At 46.1% G+C, this 24532-nt stretch overlaps 1 protein-coding gene across 1 annotated transcript in view; it reads right to left on the bottom strand.

The window, feature by feature from the left end:
• ZMYM2 (zinc finger MYM-type containing 2) overlaps positions 1-24532 on the bottom strand; it is a 581711-nt gene that overhangs the window by 349706 nt on the left and 207473 nt on the right. Inside the window, exon 11 of the mRNA XM_029602506.1 lies at positions 11804-11954. Within this exon, the coding sequence (XP_029458366.1) occupies positions 11804-11954 (151 nt within the window). The remainder of the gene's footprint in view (positions 1-11803; positions 11955-24532) is intronic.

Here is a 24532-nt window from a genome sequence, read left to right as displayed (position 1 = left end):
TCTTTCGGATAATAGAAAGACTAGGGGGCACTCCCTGAAGTTAGCATGGGGCACATTTAAAACGAATCGGATAAAGTTATTTTTTACTCAATGCACAATTAAACTCTGGAATTTGTTGCCAGAGGATGTAGTTAGTGCAGTTAGTATAGCTGTGTTTAAAAAAGGATTGGATGGGTTCTTGGAGGAGAAGTTCAAGCTTTGGTCCTCCATTCGCACACCTTGGGGAAGATAACAGCATTTCGCAATAAATCGACTCAACACTTTCAAAAGATCTGGGGACGATATGAACAATGGCTACGAATTTCTAGTGGTCAGAAGTGACATATCTTGACTGGGTACAGGACTGGTGTCACTTGGTGTTACCGTAACTGGCCTGGGATCGCGGGTTTTCATGGGATTTTCTATCATCAATGAGATGTTGATCTGCCACAGTGTTTTCTCTTTCACTATACACGATTCTGCGCTTTTGCTGCTTGATAGCAGGCGCCTTGCCAACCAGGTATCTTGATACTAGTTGATATACGCTGGCTACCTCTATGGGAGGGGGGCGGGGATATCAAGGGGATATATTTGCGTGAAATAGCCCTTTGTAATCCGGTACAACAGCATTTCTTGTTCAATTATGGTTGCATTGTAATGTGTACTTGGTATGCAGTTGTTTGTCTTTGTTATGCCAATAAAAGCTATAAATTAAAAAAAAAAAAAAGGATTGGATAAGTTCTTGGAGGAGAAGTCCATTACCTGCTATTAAGTTGACTTAGAAAATAGCCACTGCTATTACTAGCAATGGTAACATGGAATAGACTTAGTTTTTGGGTACTTGCCAGGTTCTTATGGCCTGGATTGGCCACTATTGGAAACAGGATGCTGGGCTTGATGGACCCTGGTCTGACGCAGTATGGCATGTTCTTATGTTCCTTCTCCTGATGTAACTTGAGAACTCTTTGCGATTAGTACAATCAGGGAAAATGCATATAGGTGGTCTTGTGACCATAAGATTGTGAAAGCAACTTATGGTCAGAAGATGGAGGAATAGCCTAGAGGTTAGAGCAGATGGCTATGATCCAGGGAAACCAGAGTTCAAATCCCACTATCGCCCCTTTATATGAAGCTTCCTATTCCTGTTTGACCTAAAATCCTTGAATACATTGTCTAGGTGTATATCACAGGCTTGACTGGAGGCATCTATCACAGTCAGTCCGAGGAGGATGAAATAATGGACCCTTCATCAGACTTGGTGAGTAAATCCACCATTTGAGAAAATGTATTACAGGCAAGGTTAGAATCTTGCATGACAAACGTTGAAATTTTAATTTAATTTGTTGATTACAGTGATGTCTGATGTGCTACTGAGCCATTATGTGCATTTCTCGTAAAAGGAGTTACATGGACTGTTGCTGCCATATGCCTCAGAGCCTTCATAAACTTTCTTACTGAGAGAATTGTCCAATTGAATAATGAATTTGCATGTTTTTTTCCATTTTGCATAGGAAGAAAAGCTTTCCTTTTTTCCATGTCCATCACAGCACCTATGAATGCCAGATAGAAAGTGAGTCAGATGTGATTTCTTGTTAATTCAGTATAAATCCTAGAGACTGTAGGGTCTGAATGGTAAAATCTATGGAAGTTCTGGCTTAGTGTTAGGCTTGTTGTCTAAGCAGAAAGTTTAGGATATGTCATCTTTTGAGAGTTACTGTAGTGTCATGTTTTAAAATTTTCAAATTGTAATCTGGTTCAAACATCACGTGCTCGTAAAGAAAGTAGGCTATACATTTTAATTCAAATTCATTAGCCATTTGTTTAAGTATGAAAGACTAATACATCATTCTCCTCTTACATGTGCTGCTACTAGACACTTTGTGAAGACCTTCGGGGCTGCTGAAAGACCAAATGGAAGGACAATGTATTGATAGTTGTTGCCCTGTATTGCAAATCTATTTCCTATGGATGAATGAGAATAAGAGTAACCTACAAGGCACAATTCAACTGAAGGTAAATACTAATGGGTTCACAAAAAGTTATATCTATACCTAGAAAGAAAATGAACCCTAACCACATTTAATCATTCAATATCTCTGTCTTTTAAAAAAAAGCTTAACAATATCTGAAACATGTTTATTTATTTATTTAAGGCATTTATATATTTATTTATTTATTTTTAGATTTTTATATACCGGTGTTCCTGTATGAAATACAAATCACATCGGTTTACATTGAAACTGAACATAAATTTTGCCAATAGGCATTACATAGAACAAGGTTGTGGAACTTGGAAAAGGGTAAACTAGATCAAAATGAACATTGTAATGTAAACAAATTAGCTAACAAAACTCATAGAGCAGTATAAATAAGAACAAAAAACAAAAAGATAAAAGCAAAACAGTAGATGTCATGTAAGATCTGCAGCAAGAGAATGGATATAGAGTCAGGTAGATCCTGGAGAATGATATGATGAGGAACTCTTGCTGGTTGAAGGGGAAAAAAAAAAAAGTACTTATGGTCCTGTAAAGGCTTGTTTAAAGAGCCAGGTTTTCAGTTTCTTTTTGAATGTGGAGTGGCAAAACTCTAGACGGATATCTGGCGGGAGCGCGTTCCATTGAATGGGGCCAGCAGTAGATATGGTACGTTTCTGGAGCGAGGATTTTGTTGAGGGAACATGTAGAGTGCCTTTGTAAGCTCCTCTGATGGGTCTAGCTGAAGAGTGATGACGTAGTTGGGAGCTTAACTGATACAGATCAAATCAACTCGGTTTACATCGAACTAAGCACAACTATAACCAACCATTCAACAAGTGACAATATGAAGGAGCATAAAAGTTACATTATAACAAGGCTGCCTTAACTGGGAGGAGGAAAAAAAGAGGGGGAGAACGAAGATAATTACTATATACATATAAATTACTATATACAATGGAGTATGGGAGGGAGGCAGGGGGCCGAACCTCATGATGACTGGTGAGCAAGATTAGCGTTTGTTTATTTACATAGGCAAAATGATAATGCTAGATCAGGCTGTTGGGCTAGTTGCGGTGAAGGCTCGGCAGAATAGCCATGTCTTTAATTTCTTCTTAAAAGTTAGTAGACAGGTTTCCTGCCTGAGGTCCGGAGGTATGGCGTTCCAGATGGAGGGCCCTGTGGTAGAGAATGTCCTGTCTCTGATGTTTGAGTGGTGTATGCTTTTTATTGGGGGAACATGTAAGGATCCCTTGTAGGCATCTCTTAAGGGTCTGGTCGTCGAGTGCAGTTTGAGAGGATGTGAAAGATCTAATGGTGTCTGATGATGAATATTTTTGTGGATAATTGTCAGTGATTTATTAAGGATCCTGAAGTTTACTGGGAGCCAGTGAAGATCCTTCAGGATGGGGGAGATATGCGCTCTCTGATTAGTATTTGTTAAAATTCTCGCCGCTGCATTTTGGAGCAACTGGAGAGGTTTTAAAGTAGAAGTCGGTAGACCTTGCAAAATGGAATTGCAGTAGTCTATCTTGGAGAAAAGGATGGCTTGAAGGACAGATCTGAAATCGTAATGGAATAGGAGCGGTTTGAGTTTGAGTACTTGTAGCTTGTAGAAGCACTCCCTTGTTGTATGTTTTATGAACTGCTTTAAGTTCAGGTGGCTATCTATTATAACTCCAAGATCTCACGCATGGGATATTTGTATGCTAGAATGCGGTTGGTTATGAAAGGGACTGCCTTCTGGGGTGATTAGCAGTAGTTCAGTCTTGGAAGTGTTGAGCACCAGGTTAATGCTTGAAAGGTGATGGCTGATCGTTTGTAAATGAGAGTTCCATAATTTGAGTGTTGAGTCCAGAGATCCGGATATGGGGATTAAAATTTGTACGTCATCGGCATATATATAGAACTTAAGTTTTAGATTTGAGAGTACATGGCATAGAGGGAGTATGTAGATGTTAAACAGGGTGGGCAATAAGGAAGAGCCCTGGGGAACTCCGAATGGGGCGTTAGTATGAGAGGATTCCTTGTTATTGATTTTTACCTTATAGCTTCTGTTGCTAAGGAAGGAGTCAAACCATCTGAGAGCTGATCCTGCAATACCTATATCTGATAGCCGGTTTAGTAGGGTATTGTGATTTACAGTATCGAAAGCTGCAGATGATTTATAAGCACATGATTTATGTATAATATATATATTATATATAATATATACATAATATATACACAAAAGAAAAATACAAATTCAGAAGTAGGCTACCATCTTTATCTCATGATAAAGTAAATAAAAATTTTAAATCACTATCAAAAGGTATTCCACATTTAAGAGTAGAAATTGATATCAAAGACCCTAGTAGTAATCAATTAGAAAGCCAGTGTATTTTTTTATTTTCTTACACCATACAACACTTAAGGCCTGATGTAATAAGCAGCACACAAGAGCACAGTTTTACCTACAGTTGTGTGCACTTTTGCACACAAAAGGTTACTCCCAATGCAGCAAATTTTGCACACAAAATATGCATGTAAAACTGTGTTCTACATATTGTCCTCAAATGGAAATCCCATGCTAATTAAAGTATTAACTATTTACCCCTCCCCAATGCAGAGTAGTGCACTGTCTTAGATCATGTTTCCTTAGCACTGGAAATTTTACTCCTGATTTGGGGGGGGGGGGGGGGGAGTAATGTTTCCAGCGCTAGTGTCAGTCTATGGGAAGTAGTCAGAGTTCCAACACCAAGATCTGTAATTGGGATGTGTGTGTGGAAAACATGCTTTGTACATAAAAACATTTTCTGCGCTAGAAGCATTATGAACATAAATCATTTTGTGCACATAAATCACGTGCTTGTCATAGGCTGACCACACATTTTAACTCAGGAGCATCTCTCAGGTATGATTTATGTGCACAAAACTCATGTTCTGTGTACATAAGACTTCAATGTGCGTAAATATGATATACACAAAAAATGTTCTATGCTGAACATTTTTGCGCACACAAATCATGTTTTGTGCACACGGGAGTCTTATGCACATAAACCATGTCTAAGAGACTCCCTTGAATTAAAGTGTGCACTTAGCCTGTTCAAGGCACACATTTTAACTTGGATTTGGACATTTTGCAGTCAGAGCGCTACTTTTTTTTTTTTTTTTTTTTTTTTTAACTCTTTATGCATTAGCATACCATTAGCTTAACACATCAAGAGGTAATTTTGTCCTGTGCATTCAACTGTGCTGAGTTTCAGTGCATAGTTATACCTCAAACCTTATTTCACCAGGCCCTTAGTTAACATGTCTACCATAAAACAGCAATGACATGCTGACAGTAATACCAGTTGGTTGCCCTTGAGCTAACAGGCTTAATACTATTAGGTCTTATTCAAAAGGGCCTTTTCTCCATTCTATGCATTGGGGGGGGGGGGCGCGCTGAACAGAGGGGTTTGTCTGACTTATTCAAGGTCAAAAAGTTCCAAGTGGGATTCAACCAGACGTTTCCAAGTTTCACAATACTGTTCTCAAACTACTAGTATATATTCCTGGGATTCTTCTAGTTTATAATGCCTGCACTGTACCATTTTAAACAGACTGCTGTCAAGACTTCAATATACAACAAACTTTTCTAATTCTTATTTGCTACAGTTCACGAGAAATAGTCTACTCCATTTTTCAACTACTTAGTCTATCAATCAATAAGGCCCCTATTTAAGAAAAAATGTTTACTATACTTGAGGCTAGAGAGTTCAAATTTCAAAAAATCCAGAAAAATAAATAGCAAGGGTCAAGCTGGCAAACATATTACAACCAGCAGGTAAGCATGGCCTTTTACCAATGCAGGTAAAAGCAGTATTATAGAATTCAAGTTTTGTTCCATTTGAAATCTGTAACTTAAAAAAAAAAAAATCTTTCCAATGTTGAGATTACTTACCTGATAATCTCGTTTTCCTTAGTGTAGACAGATCGACTCAGAACAAGTGGGTATAGTGTGCTCGTGCTAGCAGTTGGAGACGGATCTGACGTCAGCACGGGTACATATACCCCCACAGGAAATGAGGTAATTCAGTAATCTTCCTTGCAAAAGCTGTTATGGATATATGTGTACTGACGATCAATGAACTAGTGAAACAGGATTCCCCTGACCGATTGATAGGAGCTGGAGACCGCCAGCATTCCCAACTGGAAGGCGTCGACACCTGGCAAAGGGGACGCTCTTATGTAAGAAAATGACATGGCTTACCTTGAATCGGTAAAACCCATGTATACCGGCAGCCGGGCGGGATGCTGAGTCCATCTGTCTACACTAAGGAAAACGAGATTATCAGGTAAGTAATCTCAACATTTCCTAGCATGTAGCCAGATGGACTCAGAACAAGTGGGATGTACAAAAGCTACTCCCGGACTGGGTGGGAGGCTGCCTGAGGACCGCGTAGGACTGCCCTCGCAAATGCTGTGTCCTCCCTGGCCTGGACATCCAGACGGTAAAACCTGGAGAAGGTATGGAGGGAGGACCATGTCGCCGCTTTACATATTTCTGCAGGCGACAGCATCCTAGATTCTGCCCAAGATGCTGCTTGGGCTCTGGTAGAATGAGCCTTGACTTGTAGAGGCGGTGACTTCCCGGCCTCTACGTAGGCCGCTCTGATAACTTCTTTAATCCAGCGGGCGATGGTGGGCCGAGAGGCCGCTTCTCCTTGTTTCTTCCCGCTGTGAAGGACGAACAAATGGTCCGTCTTTCGTGCGGCTTCTGTCATTTCCAGATATCTGGGCAGCAATCTGCCGATGTCGAGATGGCGTAGCAAACGCCCTTCTTCAGCTTTCTTCAAACCCGCCGTGGTTGGCAAGGATATGGTTTGGTTGAGGTGAAATTGTGACACTACCTTAGGCAAGAAGGATGGAACCGTGCGAAGATGGATAGCCTCTGGAGTGATTCTAAGAAAGGGATCACGGCAGGACAGCGCTTGTAGTTCCGAAATGCGGCGTGCTGAACACACAGCCAGCAAGAACACCATCTTCAGAGTTAGAGAACGGAGAGACAGGTCCCGAAGGGGTCTGAAGGTGGATCCCGCGAGGAAATCCAAAACTATGTTGAGGTTCCACAGGGGCATTGGCCACTTCAGTGGCGGACGAATGTGCTTGACTCCTTTCAGGAAACGGGAAACATCTGGGTGCGTGGCAATAGTCTTGCCCTCCCTCCTGGGACCGTAGCAAGACAGCGCAGCCACCTGAACATTGATGGAGCTGAGGGAGAGACCCTTCTGAAGCCCATCCTGCAGGAAATCCAAAACAATAGGGATCGTGGTCGCATGTGGATTGGTGCCATGAGTGTCGCACCAGGCTTCAAATACTCTCCAGATCCTTACGTAGGTGAGGGATGTGGAAAACTTGCGGGCTCGGAGGAGTGTATCTATCACTGGCTCCGAGTAACCTCTTTTCTTCAGCCTAGCCCTCTCAATGGCCAGACCGTAAGAGAGAATTGAGCCGGATCCTCGTGGAGGATGGGACCCTGACGTAGCAGGTCCCTGAGAGGAGGCAGGGGAAGGGGCTCCCCTGCCAGTAGTCTTCTCATGTCCGCGTACCAGGGTCTTCTTGGCCAGTCTGGTGCCACTAGAAGAACTAGGCCCTTGTGATTCTGAATCTTGTGTATAAGGGCGCCCAGCAGGGGCCACGGAGGAAAGGCGTATAGCAGAGTCCCTGGAGGCCATGGCTGAACCAGGGCGTCGATCCCATGAGAGAACAGATCTCGCTTGCGGCTGAAGTATCTGGGTACTTGAGCATTAGACCTGTCCGCTAGTAGGTCCATGTCCGGAGTCCCCCACTGATCCACAATCATCTGGAAAGCTGTGGGGGACAGCTGCCATTCTCCCGGATTTAGGCTTTCCCTGCTGAGGAAGACTGCCGCGGTGTTGTCCCTTCCGGTGATGTGGACAGCGGAGATGTCCTGGAGATTCGCCTCTGCCCAAGCCATCAGCGGGGCTATCTCTAGGGACACCTGTTGGCTTCTGGTTCCGCCCTGTCGGTTGATGTATGCCACCGTGGTGGCGTTGCCTGACATCACTCTGACTGCTCTGTTCCTCAATATGTGAGCAAATTGCAGGCAGGCCAACCGGACTGCCTGTGCCTCTAGTCGGTTGATGTTCCACCCCGAGTCTTCTCTGTTCCACCGCCCTTGGGCGGCGAGTTCTTCGCAGTGTGCTCCCCATCCGCTCAGGCTGGCATCTGTGGAGAGCAGAATCCACGTGGGGAGGACATCTTCGACCCCCTGCTCGTGTGGTTGGACTGCAACCACCACCGTAGCTGGGTCTGCACTCTGGCTGGTAGATGCACGGAGTAATTCCGGAAGCGGGGGCTCCATCGAGGGAGCAGGGAGCGCTGTAGGGTACCAGCGTTGCCCAGGGTACCACTTCCTGGTACCCTGGGCTCTTGCCCAGGGTACCACTTCCAGGGTGGATGCCATGAGACAGAGAACCTGCAGATAATCCCAAGCTATGGGCCGGCTGGCTCCCATCAAGGACCGTAGACGCATCTGAAGTTTTAACCTTCTCTTGGTAGTGAGACTAACTTTGCCTGGGTATCGAACTGGACTTCCAGGTATTCTAGTGATTGGGAAGGCTGTAGACAACTCTTGTTTAGGTTGACTACCCATCCCAGGCTTTCCAGAAGGGCGATCACTCTGTTGGTTGCCCGATGGCTCTCCTCTCGTGATTTCGCCCTGATCAGCCAATCGTCTAGGTAGGGATGGACAAGGATTCCTTCCCGTCTGAGCGCCGCAGCTACCACTACGATTACCTTGGTGAAGGTCCGCGGCGCCGTGACTAACCCGAAGGGCAAAGCCCGGAATTGGAAGTGTCGTCCCAAAACCTTGAAGCGTAGGTAGCGCTGATGATCCCGATGGATCGGGATATGCAGGTAGGCTTCTGACAAGTCTAAGGCAGTGAGAAATTCCCCTGGCTGTACTGCGGACTTGACTGAGCGCAGAGTTTCCATGCGAAACCTCAGGACCCTTAAGTATCGGTTGACTGACTTGAGGTCCAATACGGGCCGGAAAGTGCCCTCTTTCTTGGGTACCATGAAATAAATGGAATAATGCCCAGAATCCATTTCCCATGCCGGTACTGGGATTATGGCTTTCAAGGACAGGAGCCTCGCCAGGGTAGCTTCCAATGCTGCCTTCTTGTTTATTGGACACGGGGATACCACAAACCTGTCCGGAGGGATATGATGGAAGTCCAGAAAATACCCCTCTCTGATGATGGCGAGGACCCACTGGTCCGACGTAATCTCGACCCATCTGGGGTAGAAGAGGGTTAACCTGCCCCCTATGGCTCCATCCCCCAGATGGATCGGCTGATTCTCATTGGGAGGCACGGCCGGGCCCTGAACCCGAGCCGGCTCCCCTCTTGTGCTGCTTGGTCCGAAAGGACTGGTTCCTGGCCTGAGGACGAGGTGCCTGGTAGCGACTCCTATAGGGAGTGAAGCGTTGGGAGCTTCTGCCTTTAGAGGGCCTCGGAAAGGCGCGCTGGTTCCTCTTGAACCTGTCTTCCGGCAGTTGAGGTACTGGAGAGGCACCCCATGTGCTGGCCAATTTATCAAGGTTGCTGCCGAACAGTAGAGAACCCCTAAAGGGCATTCTGATGAGGCGTATCTTCGAAGGAGCATCGGCTGACCAATTCCGTATCCAGAGCTGCCTCCTGGCTGCTACGGAGGATGAGACCCCCTTGGCTGTCGTACGGACTAGGTCGGATGCGGCATCCGTGAGGAACGAGAGCTGACTCCATGTCCGCCACCGGAGCATTGCTCCTGATCTGGGACAAACAGGAACGCGTCACCACTGTGCAGCAGGTTGCGATCCGCAAAGATAGAGCTGCCACCTCAAAGGTCTGTTTCACAGGATGGCGTCCAGTCGCCGGTCATGAGGCTCCTTGAGGGCCGGCCGCCCCCCCCCCCCCCCTACTGGAATGGTAGTGCGCTTGACTACAGCGCTAACCAAGGCGTCCACCTGAGGGCACGCCAGCATATCCTTGATTGCCGGGTCCAGGGGGTACATGCCCGTCAGGGCCCGACCCCCTTTGAATGAAGCCGCTGGCGCATTCCACTCCAAATCTATCAGTTGCTGTGCTGCTTGCAGGAAGGGAAAATGGCGGGCTGTAGGACGAAGACCTTCCAGTAGGGGGTTCTGTGTAGATGGCACCATAGTGCTGGGGCCTGTAATAGCCAACTCCGTCAGGCACTGAGAAACCAGATCGGAGAGATCTTCCTTGGGAAAGAACCGCCTCATGGTTCGATATGGCTCGATCCCCAAGGGAAGTTCCCCCTCCTCGGGGGGGTTCGGACTCATCCTCCGAGACATCAGGGTCCGCATGAGCCGGACTGCCTGGAGGCGGGTGCCCACGATAAGGGCACGAAGGTCCAGGGGCGGGATCAGCCGGAGCAGCAGCAGGGCCTGGACGGGAAGCTGACTGCATCTGTACAAAGGCATGGATCCCCTTTAAAGAGATCCACCCAGGAAACGGAAGCGGTCTCTAGCCGTCGGGGTACCAGGTCCCCGGGGATCCCAGGTTGTTCGAGACTGCCCGCTAGATCCAGGGTGGCCCCTGGGGAACTGTCGGCAAACCTCGGTTGAGACTGGTCCTGGCCAGAGGCTCCCACGGCCTCCTCACATTGGGCACAAAGGGAGTCTGGCTCCTCACTCTGCGTGGCTCTAAGCTGGCATGCTGAGCAGAGGCCGAGAGCTTTCACGCCGGAATCAGGAGGCGCCGCCGCAGGAGACGCCGGGGCGTTCAAATGTTCCATCGCGGCTTGCGAATGCAGGGCACCGGCGTTTATGCCGCCAATAATATCGCTCAATAATAATATGTGCTGAACAATATGCGCTTAATATACAATATGCGCTCAATAATATGCGGTCAGCAATATACGCTCAATAATATACAATACGCGCTCAATAATATGCGGTCAGCAATATGCGCTCAATAATATACAATATGCGCTCAATAATATGCGGTCAGCAATATACGCTCAATAATATACAGGCGCCTATCATGGGCGCTCAATCCTGACCAAGGCCGACAAAATGGCGACCTCCACGGCGTGCCGCATACAGGCAACGCCGCCGATCCTCGTAACTCGGAGACCAAAAGTAAGAGATGTACGCCTTACCTGATCCTCGGCGCTTCCTGGCTGGAACCCGGGCGGTCTCCGGCTGCGGGGGGAGAGGGAAAATACCTTCACCGCCGCACTTGCGGAAATGCACCCGCTGCCTCTAAGTCCACGCCAGGACCGAGGCGCCTCTCAGCCAGGCCCAAGCCCTTCTCGCTCGGGGGCTAGATCCCTGCCGCGATTCGGCCACCGGACCGAGGTGTAGACCTCCGAGGGATCGCGGAAATCACCCCGGGATACTCAACTGGGGGAGGGACCCGAGGGTATCACCGCAGGAGTGCGGGGCTCGTCTGTAGAAATTTGGTAAGTAGAATATAGAAAGTAGTATTGGAAAAACACGCTCAGCGAGCGTGCAGGCTCTCCAAACTGCTTTGGAGACGGAAATTACTGAATTGCCTCACTTCCTGTGGGGGTATATGAACCCGTGCTGACGTCAGATCCGTCTCCAACTGCTAACATGAGCACACTATACCCACTTGTTCTGAATCCATCTGGCTACACGCTAGGAAAACTCATCTTACCTTTGACCAGCTCACATACTGACTATGCGTGCATCTAATCCTGCTTTCACTGTAATCAGTATCAAAAATACAACTAAATTACATGATTATCCAACAGTGTCAATACATATGAACTAATACTTCATCTTCAGTCGATGAATGGAATTTCTTTGTATTTGAAAAAGCTGTCATACACACCTTCACTACAGAAAGGCTTTTTTACACCAGAAAATTTTACTGTTTCATGTAGCGTCTTCTCCTCTTGGCAGTATTCACAGTACGTCACTATGCAGTGGAGTTTCTTATAGTCCTCACAGCAAGCAGTGTTGCAGAATTGATATACTTTATTCTAAATGCATAATGAAATAATAGTTGGGTAAATTGTGAAAACTGGTTAAATTCATTCTATGAGAATAAAATTATACCAATAAATTTAACACTATATATGAATATACGTGAATACAGTAAAATGAAGCTGTCACATATACATGCACATACAATTATTTTAGTTTAAAACTAATTAAAACTTGTCAACAAAAAAAGTCAAGATTTAGCGATATTTCAACTATGCACTTTTTACAGCAAGGATGGGTAAACGTTTGGGTCTAATGGACTGACAGTGGCATCACTTCTGGCTTGATAAGATGATGGATGAGATAGAGGGCTTGCTAAATCATATACTTCACTTAAAAGTTGTCAGTTCCATTAATTATTTCCTGTTTCAATTCCATACATTTGGGAATAAGGCTGGGAAGCTGATGTCCCATTTAATCAAGGGAGTAAGACAAAAAACCTATATCATGGTGTTACGAGATGAAAGAGGATCTCCTCTAGCAGATACAAATAAGGTGTTGGAAATTTTTAGGAAGTATTATCAGAAACTGTATTCTGAGGGACAGTCTGATCAGATGGTGTGAGACATTTTTGTAAGGGTCTATCCTTTCCTGTATTACCAGGGAATCTGGTGGATAAACTTAACATGCCCATTTTGGAAACTGAAATTTTTAGCATTTATTAGCAAGTTATTACTTGGTGTCACACTTTCTCTGGCTGATAGGCCTCAAATCTCCGTCTGGGGACTTGTGGGGGAAAAAAAAATCTGTAAATTGTTTCTACTTGAGTTTCCAAGTGTCCAAGAGAGCCAACCACCAGACGGAGATTTGAAACCTATCAGCCAGAGAAAGTGTGACAAGTGGTGGCAGCAGTGGGATTGTAGACAATCGCCAGGACCAAAAAGTGAGTGACTGCTGACCAGAGACGAGGACCCAAGTATCCAGTTCAAAGCTTGATCCAGCGGACCTGGGAGGTAAGAGTACCTAAAAGGGGCACTGGAGGATAAGACCGGGCTGGAGGTTGAGATAAACCTTTAAGGGAAAAAAAAAAAAAAAAAAAGGTAGCGCACTTGGGTTTCTTTTATTTCTTTTCAGGCATCATGGCATCCGAGGAACTGATGAGGTGGGCCATTGATAAGATGCAGTTACAACAAGCCGTGACAGCCCAGCTGGTGAAACACAAGCTGGATCAACAAGTGCAAGAACAAACTATGGTCCAGATGGTGGATGGACTCACACAAGGTTTTTCCCGGCTAATGACTATTTGGGAGAAAGGAGGGTTCCCGGAGGTAAGACAAGAACCTCTTGGGGAAAAACGGATTGGGGACATGCATGGACTGAGTCTTACAAAATTGGGTCCCCAGGACGACCCCGAGGCCTTCCTAGTGGCTTCTGAACGGGTGGCCGAAGCTGTAGGATGGCCAAGGACTCTGTGGGCCATTAGACTGGCACCACATCTATCCAGGGAAGCACAGGCTTACAGGGCCCTAGAGCCAACTCAAGTTCTGGACTATGGGACAGTAAAGGCAGCCATCCTAGATAGGTTGGGACTTTCACCTGGTGCCTATCTGCGTCGCTTCAGGTCCTCGATATTTCGAAAAACCAATCGACCTAGGCCGTTGCCCAACAATTATGCGATTGGGCTTCTTGGTGCTCCGTCCGTCAGAACATAGCCTCAGCCAGATAGTACACAACTGATAGTACTGGAACAATTTCTGGAAATCCAACCCCAACCCCAAAGCGGTGGATGGCCCTGCAGAGCCCTGCTAGTTTAACAGAGGCCATCACACTAACCAAAAGGTATATGGAGGCTGAAGAAGGTTGGGGGGGATAAAAGAGTCACCTACGTATGGGAAAGAAGCCATGGGGATTAAAAGAGGGAGGACAGAAGGAGGAGTGACCCACAGTGGGAAGTTTCTACAAGTGAATTTAAAAGGGGAATAGTGACCCCCCTCACTTCCTGAGTGGGACAGAAAGAAACCTACCCAGGAATCCAGGACCCCTCTCCGATGTTTTAAGTGTGGGGAAATAGGACACTTTAAAAGAGAATGTCCCCTTATGGAATGTAATTTCTGTGGGGCAGGAATTACCCAGCAGGAAAGAGGGATTGGAGAAAAAGCACCAATTAAGAAAGCCGTCAAGATCTTGGGAAAAGTTCTGACCGCTGTTATTGATACCGGGAGTAACCAAATCCCTTATGGCAGGGTATTGGCCAGAGCACTCCAGATAAAGCAAAAGGATAATTTTGCAGGACAGGTGTGGGTACGTTGTGTACATGGGGACACACTAGACAGCAACCCTCCTTTTGGATACCTATTACTACTGAAGGGAAGACTCAGACCCTAAAGGTAGCGGTGATTGAAGCCCTACCCTATCCATTACTTTTGGGAAGAGACTGGTTATTTCTACAGGAACAGATGTATGGGTGTCTACCCGGGCTAAAAATTACTCAGATAATGAGGAAGAACAGGTTAAACTGGAGAACCTTTTTCCATTTGTGGGCCAAGACAAATTAGAAGAACCTGGTAAAACCCGCAAAAGTAAAGCAACCAGGAGAACTGCCAGGCGGGTGGTTGTATCTAAAGGGACAAGTAAAATATCCCGAGAGATACAGTGGGAGGTGGCAGTTAGGCCCATGGGGCCAGACTTTTAAACTTTATGACAATACATGGAATGTTAATTGGATGTTTTCGGTGACTGGGAAAAACCCAAGTTAAAGGATATAAAGGCGAACTTGTGGAAGCCAACCTTTGTTGGTTGGGCAGGTTGGCTCAACAGGAAAGGCATCTGCCTTACACCCAGATCCAGGACGGTTCAAATCCCGTCTGGGGATTTGTGAGGGAAAAATCTGTAAATTGTTTCTACTTGAGTTTCCAAGTGTCCAAGAGAGCCAACCACCAGATGGAGATTTGAAGCCTATCAGCCAGAGAAAGTGTGACACTTGGGAAAGCTCCAGGAGCAGATGGCTTAGGTCCTGAGTTCTAAAAAATTCTCAAATTTCAATTATGGACATTTCAGAAGATGCTCAATCACGCAGTAAAACTCATATGAACCAAGCAGTTATTATAGTGCTCCCAAAAAAAAGGCAGGGATCTAGGGTCCCCCTCTTCTTATAGGCCGATCTTGCACGAAATGTAGACATAGAATTGTTGGCTTCCATACTAGCAAATACATTGAGAAACTTGTTGCCACGTTTAGAAGAACCTGATCAAACTGATTTGTTTTTGTGTTTGGAAGGTTTGGAGTCAATGTTCAGAAATTATTAGCAGTACTTTGAGGATAGATTGTGGAGAAGGGGGGGGGTATGGTACTGAGCTTAGACGCACAAAAAGCGTTTGATAAGGTCAAATGGGAGTATATGTTTTGGATATCAGCCAAATTTGGTATTAAAGGACCCTTTGTAGATTGGATTTTACTATTGTATACAGACCCTAAAACTCATATTATGGTAGATGGTTCACTTTCGGAGGAATTTTTCTTTATAAGGAGATACCTGGAAGTTAGTGGGGGGACAAGATGGTTGCGAGCTGCTACAATTTATTTCTGCTTAGCTTTTTTTCTTTGCTCTCTGTTCTGTGAGCTCTTATGCCACCAAAGAGGAAAGGGAAAGTTAGGGTCTCTCTCAATGACCCCACCTCCTGGTCAGTAGTCCATCCCTACCTACTCATCTACCGCAGACCTCCGAAGCAATCTTGGCAGAGAGTTTCCCATTGCAGCATTTGGTGAGGGAGCACCAGGTTTCCCTCAGCCCTTGAGAACAGGCTCTACCACTGGCTGAAAGCAGAATTGCTTACCTGTAACAGGTGTTCTCCCAGGACAGTAGGATGTTAGTCCTCACAGATGGGCGATTTCATCAGATGGAGCCCGGCACGGAAAACTTTTATCAAAGTTTCTAGAAACTTTGACTGGCACTCTGAGCATGCCCAGCATGCCACTATCCCCGCAGTCATGTGAGGTCCCCCTTCAGTCTCGTCTCAAAGTGAAAAAGACAAGCGAAAAATAAAATAAGCTGCAGACGAATCCAACTCAGCGGGGTGGTGGGTGGGTTTCCTGAGGACTAACATCCTGCTGTCCTGGGAGAACACCTGGTACAGGTAAGCAACTCTGCTTTCTCCCAGGACAAGTAGGATGATAGTCCTCATAGATGGGTGAATACCAAGCTGCAGGCTGTCCCCGGAACATACAGGGCCAACAGACACCCAACATGCAACAGGCACAACAGGGGTGCTGTTGGCAACAACAGGAGGCAGCAAGAACCACATATTGGGCCCTAGGCAGGGAGAGTTGGGTTCTCACACTTGGAACAGGTTAAGAAGGACAGACTGGCCGAAGGTGCAATCTTGTTGACCATCCTTGTCCAGACAGTAGTGGGCTGCAAACGTGTGGAGGGAACTCCATGTTGCGGCTTTGCAGATCTCAGGAATAGGGACCGCACAGAAGTGGGCCACCAATGTTGCCATGGCTCTCACTGAGTGCACCTTTACTCGGCCTCCGAGTGGAAAGCCTGCTTGCTCATAGCAGAAAGCGATACAGTCCGCCAACCAATTAGATAGGGTCTGCTTGCCCACCGCAACCAAGTATTTTTGTCAAAGGAGACAGAGTTGCATGGAATATGCCTGTGGGCTGCAGTGCGCTCCAGGTAAAATGCCAGAACGCGTTTGCAGTCTAAGGAGTGCAGAGCCCATTCACCCTGGTGAGAGTGAGGCCTCAGAAAGAAGGTGGGCAGTACAATAGATTAATTCAGATGGAAGTCAGTCACCACCTTAGGCAGGAACTTAGGGTGAGTGCGTAACAGTACCCTGTCATGGAAGAACCTCATATAAGGTGGATAGGTCATTAGGGCCTGCAGCTAACTGACCCTGCGAGCAGAAGTAATTGACATCAGGAAGATCACCTTCCAGGTGAGGTGTTTAAGCTCGCAGGAACGCATAGGCTCAAACGGAGACTGCATGAGCCATGCTAGCACTACACTGAGGTACCAGGCCAGAACAGGAGGACACAGCAGAGGCTTAAATTGTAGCAAGCCTTGCAGGAAGCAACCTACTAACAGTTGCACCAAGAGAGTCACCCACCCCACAGTGAGAGGCGCTGATGGCACTCAGATGAACCCGGATCGAAATAGTCTGCAATCCTGATTCAGAGACACCAGAGATAGTCCAGGAACAGTGGCATGGAACAGGTGAAAGGGTCAAGACCTTGCACCGCACACCAGCCCAAGAACTTCCTCCACTTCGAGTGGAAGGCTTCCGAGAAGTTACCAGGACCGGCGACATGTTCTCCGAAAGGTCGAGGGACTGCAACACTAGCCTTTCAGCATCCAGGCCGTGAGGGCCAATGACCGAAGGTTCAGGTGGCACGGCCTTCCCTGATCCTGCGAGATGAGGTCAGGGGTGGTGCCCAGGCGGATGGGCTCCTGGACTGACAAGGCGCGCAGGATCGAGAACCAGACCTGTCACGGCCAATGCGAGGCTATCAGAATCATGGAGCCCCCGTCCTGCTGGAGCTTCATGAGGGTTTTGCCTATCAGCGGAAGCAGAGAATGTGTGTACATGAGACTTGCGCTCCATGACTGGGTGAAGGCATCCAGGACTGGTGCTCTGTCCTCCCTATACAGGGAGAAGAAACGACTCACCTTGTGGTTCTGTGGGGAGGCGAAGAGATCCACATACAGAAGACCCCACTTGCAGAAGATTGCATCTGCCACAGAGAGGTTTAAGGACCACTTGTGGGGGTGTAACATCCGATTTAGATAGTCTCTGCCACCACATTCTCCATCCCTGCCAGGTATACCGCTCGGAGGAGCATGCCCCTGGACAGGGCCCAGGCCCAGATCTGCGCAATCTCCTGGCAGAGCACATAGGAGCCTGTGCCGCCTTGCTTGTTCACATACCACATGGCCACTTGGTTGTCCGTCTGTATCCAGACAACCTTGTGGGACAGGCAGTCCTGGAAAGCATACAGGGCATACCTCATCGCCCATAGCTCCAGGAAATTTATCTGGTAGTTCGCCTCGGCCACTGTCCACACACCCTGCATGTGGAGGCCGTCCACATGTGCACCCCAGCCGATTGTGGAAGCTTCAGTAGTAAGGATCACCTGAGCAGGAGGGGCCTGAAAGGTAGGGCCCCTCACCAGGTTGGCCACTTGTTCCCACCACACGAGGGAATCCTTGAATGGCCTGGTTATCCGGGCGCTAATAATGGCCGCAGACACCCTAGCTGCCGTCTCAAAGACGTCGTAGGCCACCCGAACTTCGTGTTTTCTGGCTTCGAAGCCCTTCACTATGGATTTCAACCCTTCCTGAAGCTGTTGCAGAAAACTTTCTGTAAGCTCCTGGACCTGCTTCCAGAGGTTGCGATTGTTCTGATTCATGTACAGCTGAAACAGTGATATACACACAAGAAGCATCGCACCCTGGAAAACTCTGCGGCCCAGGTCAACCATGGCCCTTTGGTCCTTTCCTGGAGGGGCAAAAGAGTAAGTAAGAGACCACTTAGCCTTCCTTCAGAGCCGACTCCACTACCATGGACTGGTGCGAGAGCTGGCTCTTAAAATCCTAGGGCTTGCTGCACTAAATAAATGGCATGGGCTCAGGGAGAAATGGCACTGTCCTCGGTGGCAGGTGCGGACCTGCATCCTCCTCCTCCAAGGATCCCGGAATCGGAATGGTATCGGAGGGGGGAATCTGTGGCAGACGGGGCCCCAAAGGATCCCCGGGGACTGGCAAGGCACCGAGCAGCACCGCAGCTGCTCCAGCAGGGGCGCCAACATCGAGAGTGCTGGCTCCGGCATCGGCACGGGGGCTAGCACCAGTGGTTACTCAAGGCCCCGAAGGGCACGGAGCACTGCCTGCTGGACCACACGGTCCAACTCCTCCCTAAATTCAGGGGTACTGAGTGCCGATGAGGCATAACCAGAGCCTCCACAAGGGCCCGCAGAGGCTCGGTACCAGTACCAGAATTGGTAGGGAACGCCCTGGGCCCCTGGGTCTGGAGGAGGATGGGGCCACTTCGAAGGGAGCTCGGCCAAGGCCGGTGCCCCTCTGGTATCTGTGCCGGCACCATGTGGTGACGACCATATGTGCCTGTGCTTCCCTTGGTGCTCGGCCCGGTCCTTCTCCGGCACAGAGGTAGATGATCCAGAAATCTGAGATCAGCAAACAAAGCACTCCTAACCATTCCTTCAGTCACAACAGCAAGACTAACCCAAGTAAGGGAAAGAGCGCTATCCTTAGCAGTCCCATACTATGGAACACCATGCCTTTACAGATCAGATAACAAAGAGACATCAAAACCTTCAGAAAAAAGTTTAAAAACATGGCTCTTTAAACAAGCGTATCACAAAGAGAATGGAGAATATAACTGGGAAATGTAGGATGCGGACAGCAGAACACCCACACACATCACTCTAATCAATGTGTGTATTTTATTTTTTAATTTTTCGTTCACCAAAGGATGAGATACAATTATTAATCTATTTTTGTATTTAAAATTGATACAGATAGGAATGGACATGATTTTGCACACTCAAATATTTATTATATAACTATGTTACCGTAACCTGATGGCACCTGTTTAATTGATATAATTTAATACATTTAGCAACATTAATTTATGTGCCTTATTGTAAACCATTGTGACGGTATCTATCTTAACGACGGTATATAAAAGATTTTAAATAAATAAAATAAATAAATCTTGGATTGTCCCGATGCAGGCGAGGAGCAAACCCTTTTCTTCATGGCAGGACACCGAAGGCGACCGTCCGGGTTCACCACGATTACTCTTGCCCGACGTCCCAGGGACTGGAGTCGAGGAACCGACTGTTGGGGACCAAACAGGTGCTCCATCTTATCCAGGCGGGAGTGCAGGCCCTTAGGCATCATCTGGGCACAGCTGGGGCACCAACGAACATTGTGAGAAGACCCAAGGCAGACGCAGATGTCATGTAGGTCCATTTATTTATTTATTTATTTATAACTTTTTCTATACCGAAGTTCAAAAAACAGAGTTAATTATCACTCCGGTTTACATATCAACCTTGAACAAACAGTGACAAAATAATTGTCTTACATAGAACAGGAGGAAAAACTTGGATACAACATAAGCAAAGGGAAAATATAACAAATCGAACTGTTAAGAACTAAACGAGTTGTCTTGTTGTGGTGAAAAGGAGAAATCTAAGGGAAGGGTTGAAGAGAAGGGGGATGGAAGGAATGTGGGTTAACATAGCTTTAATGAGACAAAAAATCAGTACTGGATAGCTTAGGCAGAGGAAAAGGGTGAGCTTAGGATTCTCCGCTTGGGAAGTGAGTCCGTGAAGGAGGTGGCCTTGACGAGTGGTTATAGGAAGGCTTGTCTGAACAGTAGCGTCTTAAGTCTCTTCTTGAAAGTAGTAGGGCATTTTTCTTGTCTAAGGTCGGGAGGAAGCAAATTCCACTGTTTGGGGCCTGCGGCAGAAAGCGCTCTTCTGCCTAGGGAGGTTTTGATTGTAGGTGCTCTGAGAGTGCCTCTTTGCGCTAATCTAAGAGGACGGGTAGAAGTATGAAATTGCAGGGGGGTTGAGAGGTCCAGTGGGGCGATGCTGAGAATGGCTTTGTGAGTAATTGATAGAAGCTTGTAGAGGATTCTGAATTTGACTGGGAGCCAATGAAGCTTTTTAAGGATTGGTGTTATGTGGTCCCTTTTGTTTGACTTTGTAAGAATCCTTGCAGTTGTAAGTTTGTTTGACTTTGTAAGAATCCTCCATAATGGACATAGTCCGCGGACACTGGGGACATTTCCGAAAGCCGGTCACCATCGTAAAAAGTAGGTGTGCAGTCGGTTTCTAGAAACTTTGACAAAAGTTTTCCATGCCAGGCTCCATCTGATGTCACCCATCTGAGAGGACTATCATCCTGCTTGTCCTGGGAGAAAGATGTGCCCTCTCTCATGACACCGCTGGCTTGCCAGCAGAGTTTTCTCTCCTGGCGTCTGTGCGAGTGGGAGCTGATGAAGTTGCTGCGTCCACTGTCATATCTCAGAAGGCCTCTGAGGACACTGCAGCTTCTGGAACTGTTTTTCCTCCGTCCCTCATTTGTCTTCACTGGTTTTCCGTGTGGGCAGGTTTTCCTCTCTTCTTCTGCTGGTTCTTCAGTGGATCCACCGTTGCAGGACCTCCTTCAGATGTCTTCCAAGCTGGTGTTATAACTTTAGTTTCATTGTGGAAATTGATGGAGAACTTTGCCCAGATTTTGCCCACTTCAGTATCCAAAGTGGAATTATTTCCAAATTGGATCCTATGGTTGTACAGCATGAAAGCTCCATTCAAGATCATTCCAGGCAACTTGCAACTCTTCAACAATATATCGTGAGAATTTAGGCGGTCCAATCTACTTCTATGCGTGATATTGGAGCTTTCTCTCGCAGACTTGAACTGATGGAAAATTCTTCGTCAGTTGAACCTTAGAATTCTTCGTCAGTTGAACCTTAGAATTTTGCATTTCCCTAAAATAGTGTGTGAACTCCAGATGGTTACCTTGAAAAAATATTTTCATCAGGTCCTAGATATTCCACCTGAAGATTCTCCTCCTATAACTAAGATAACTTTTTTTTGCCAACATCTGCCTCTGCGAATCCCCATATAGTCCCCATTTCCTCCTTTGAATCTTACTGAATTTGAGTCATCTGATCAGGAAATAATTGATAGGGCCACATTGCTTGAGTCTTTAGTATCCAAATTGGATCTTTCTAGAGGGAGGTCTTTATATTTTAGGAACTTAAATACGCTTTTTTGTGGGCAAAATCTACGTATTTTTCCTGATATTTCCAGATCCACCCAGATAAGGAGGAAGGTTTTTTAGCTCTCAGGAAAGATACCCTTGGATTTATTAGCTTTTCTTTAATGTTATACATGCAAATGTTTTGTTAAATTTCAGTCAGATACACCTTTTTATTTTTTTGCTCAAAAGCTATAATCCTTCCTCAAGGATAGGAAAATGATTACTATTTCTCAACTTCCACATAAACCTTAATTATTTGAATCTTTTATTAATTAATGTTGGGGTACTTACTCAATTGCTTTACCGGTTTCTTTATTTACTCCCTAGATTCACATCCCCCTGTTTCTTACTATTGAGGAAGATATTTATATTGATAATTTTTGCTTGTATCCTGATTGCTTTATTAGATATACTAAATTTTGTAGTACTATGATTTTTGATAGGTTCTTTTTTTTTACCCCCACATTCTTTGTACAAAGATTTTTGATGCTTTGTATATTTAAAATTGCATAAATAAGTTTTAAAAAAAAAAGGAGATACCTGGCAGGGATGCCCATTATCTCCACTGTTATTTGTATTAACTCTGGAACCCCTTGCAATAAAAGTGAGAAAGTTTGGAGATTAGGGGCATAGAGGCTGGGAAGTGGGAGACTAAAACATGCCTCTTTGCAGATGACATTTTGACATTCTTAGAGGTTGTTCAGGAAGCTAGAGAGCCTATTATGTCCATTTTTTCTGCTTTTCAATCCTTCCCTGGTCTTACTATAAATTATGATAAATCTGATGCATTACCCTTTGTTAAGGATATGCCATCTTCGTGGCAAGGTCCCTTTCCTTTTCGATGGGCCCCACAAAAGATCAAATACTTAGGAGTATGGATACCAAATGATCTTCACTCCCTGTAGGAGCTAATTATCAAGGATGTAACAGAGGGGATGTCTCCTCAGTTGTATAATTGGAAAGAGTTACCAATATCAATGATGGGTAGGAACACTCTTTAAAATTTTTTGCCTAACATTCTATACAGATTTAATGCTTCCTTGTTGGTTGAGGAGTGAGGATTTAGCAATTCTTAAATCCATGTATGTAAAATTCATACGGAGAGGACGTCAACCCAAAGTACCATACAATAAATTAAGAAGTAAATCTTCGGGGGAGCATAGAAGCTCCTGATTTTAAATGATATAACTGTGCTTAGCTGTGGATTCTGGGTGAACGTCTAAGTGGGATATTTAAATATGATTCCTTTCATTTGTTGGAAAAGATAAGTAAACCCTATGCCCCACTAGGATTGCTACATCTTTCTGATGAACAGATGTCACCAAATGTAAGGAATAACTGTATGTGGGAGGGCCTTGGATGTTAGGCTTGAAAATGATCAAATACTGTTAATTTCTGGCAGCCTTTTGTCATGTCACAATCTTCGATAGCAGCATTCGATGGTCGACTGCCATATGCTTCAGATGTTGTCAGGTTTCTGGGTGTTGCAATGAATTCTTATATAAATTCATTAGTTAAGGTTTTGTTTTTTTAAGCTGAATGTCATGGAGGCTTAAACTGCTGCTTGCAGTGCAAGATTTCACATCTACTCATTCAAGACCTCTCATGATCTTAAAGACCTCTATCATATCCCCACTCAGCCGTCTCTTCTCCAAGCTGAACAGCCCTAACCTCCTTCAGCCTTTCCTCATAGGGAAGCTGTTTCATCCCCTTTATCATTTTGGTCACCCTTCTCTGTACCTTCTCCATCGCAACTATATCTTTTTTGAGATGCGGCGACCAGAATTGTACACAGTATTCAAGGTGCTGTCTCACCATGGAGCGATACAGAAGCATTAAGACATTTTCTGTTTTATTCACCATTCCTTTTCTAATAATTCCCAACATACTGTTTGCTTTTTTGACTGCTGCAACACACTGAACCGAGGATTTCAATGTGTTATCCACTAAGACGCCTAGATCTCTTTCTTGGGTGGTAGCTCCTAATATGGAACCTAACATTTTGTAACTATAGCATGGGTTATTTTTCCCTATATGCATCACACTAGGAAACCTGATTTAGTTTTCTTTTTCTCCCTTTTTAAAGTTAAATGCTACTGCAGTCGTTTTATTATTCACCCTCCAGGAATTATGTCAAATTTGACTTCATTATAATCATTTTTGCCAAAAGAGTTCACCACAATTACCCTCTTGCACTAGGTCCTCCATTTCACTAAGAACTAGATCTAAAGTAGCACCCCCTCCTCTCAGCTCCAGGATCAGCTGCACCATGAAACAATCTTTTATAGCCTACAGAAACTTTACCTTCCAAGTGTGCTCCAATGACATTCACACAATCAATACCAGGATAACAAATTTCCCATTTTATTTCTAAATTTAATATATATTACCACTAGCCTTTAAGCCCGTTAACAATGGGCTACATTTAAAAAAAAATTTTTCGGTCCATTTCCTTCCCACTCCCTCCCCCCCTCCCTCTTCCTCCCTCTCCCCCCTCCTCCCTCTCCCCTTCCTCCCCCCCTCACTCTCTCCTCCCCCCTCCCCTTCCCCTCACTCTCTCCTCAGTCACTCCCCCTCTCTCAATCCCCTTTCAGATCATCCACAACCAGCAGACGGAAGATCTCCGGGAGGGGGGTCCCTCCCGCGCGCGGCGCCGCTACTGCTCCTCCCACTCATGCTTCTCGCCACCGCCGCTCCCTGCTCCTCGCTCCTGCGGCCCCAGCGCCATTTTGTTTCGTCGCTGCCGCCACTCCTGCACCTCCCACTCCTGCTTCTCGCCGCCACCGCTCCTGCTTCTCACCACCGCCGCTCCTGCGGCCCCAGCGCCATTTTTTT

Source organism: Rhinatrema bivittatum, chromosome 5 (assembly GCF_901001135.1).
Source record: "Rhinatrema bivittatum chromosome 5, aRhiBiv1.1, whole genome shotgun sequence".
NCBI lineage: Eukaryota > Metazoa > Chordata > Amphibia > Gymnophiona > Rhinatrematidae > Rhinatrema > Rhinatrema bivittatum.
Note: the sequence above shows the minus strand (reverse complement) of the source record. Positions and strands in the feature narration are given on the sequence as shown.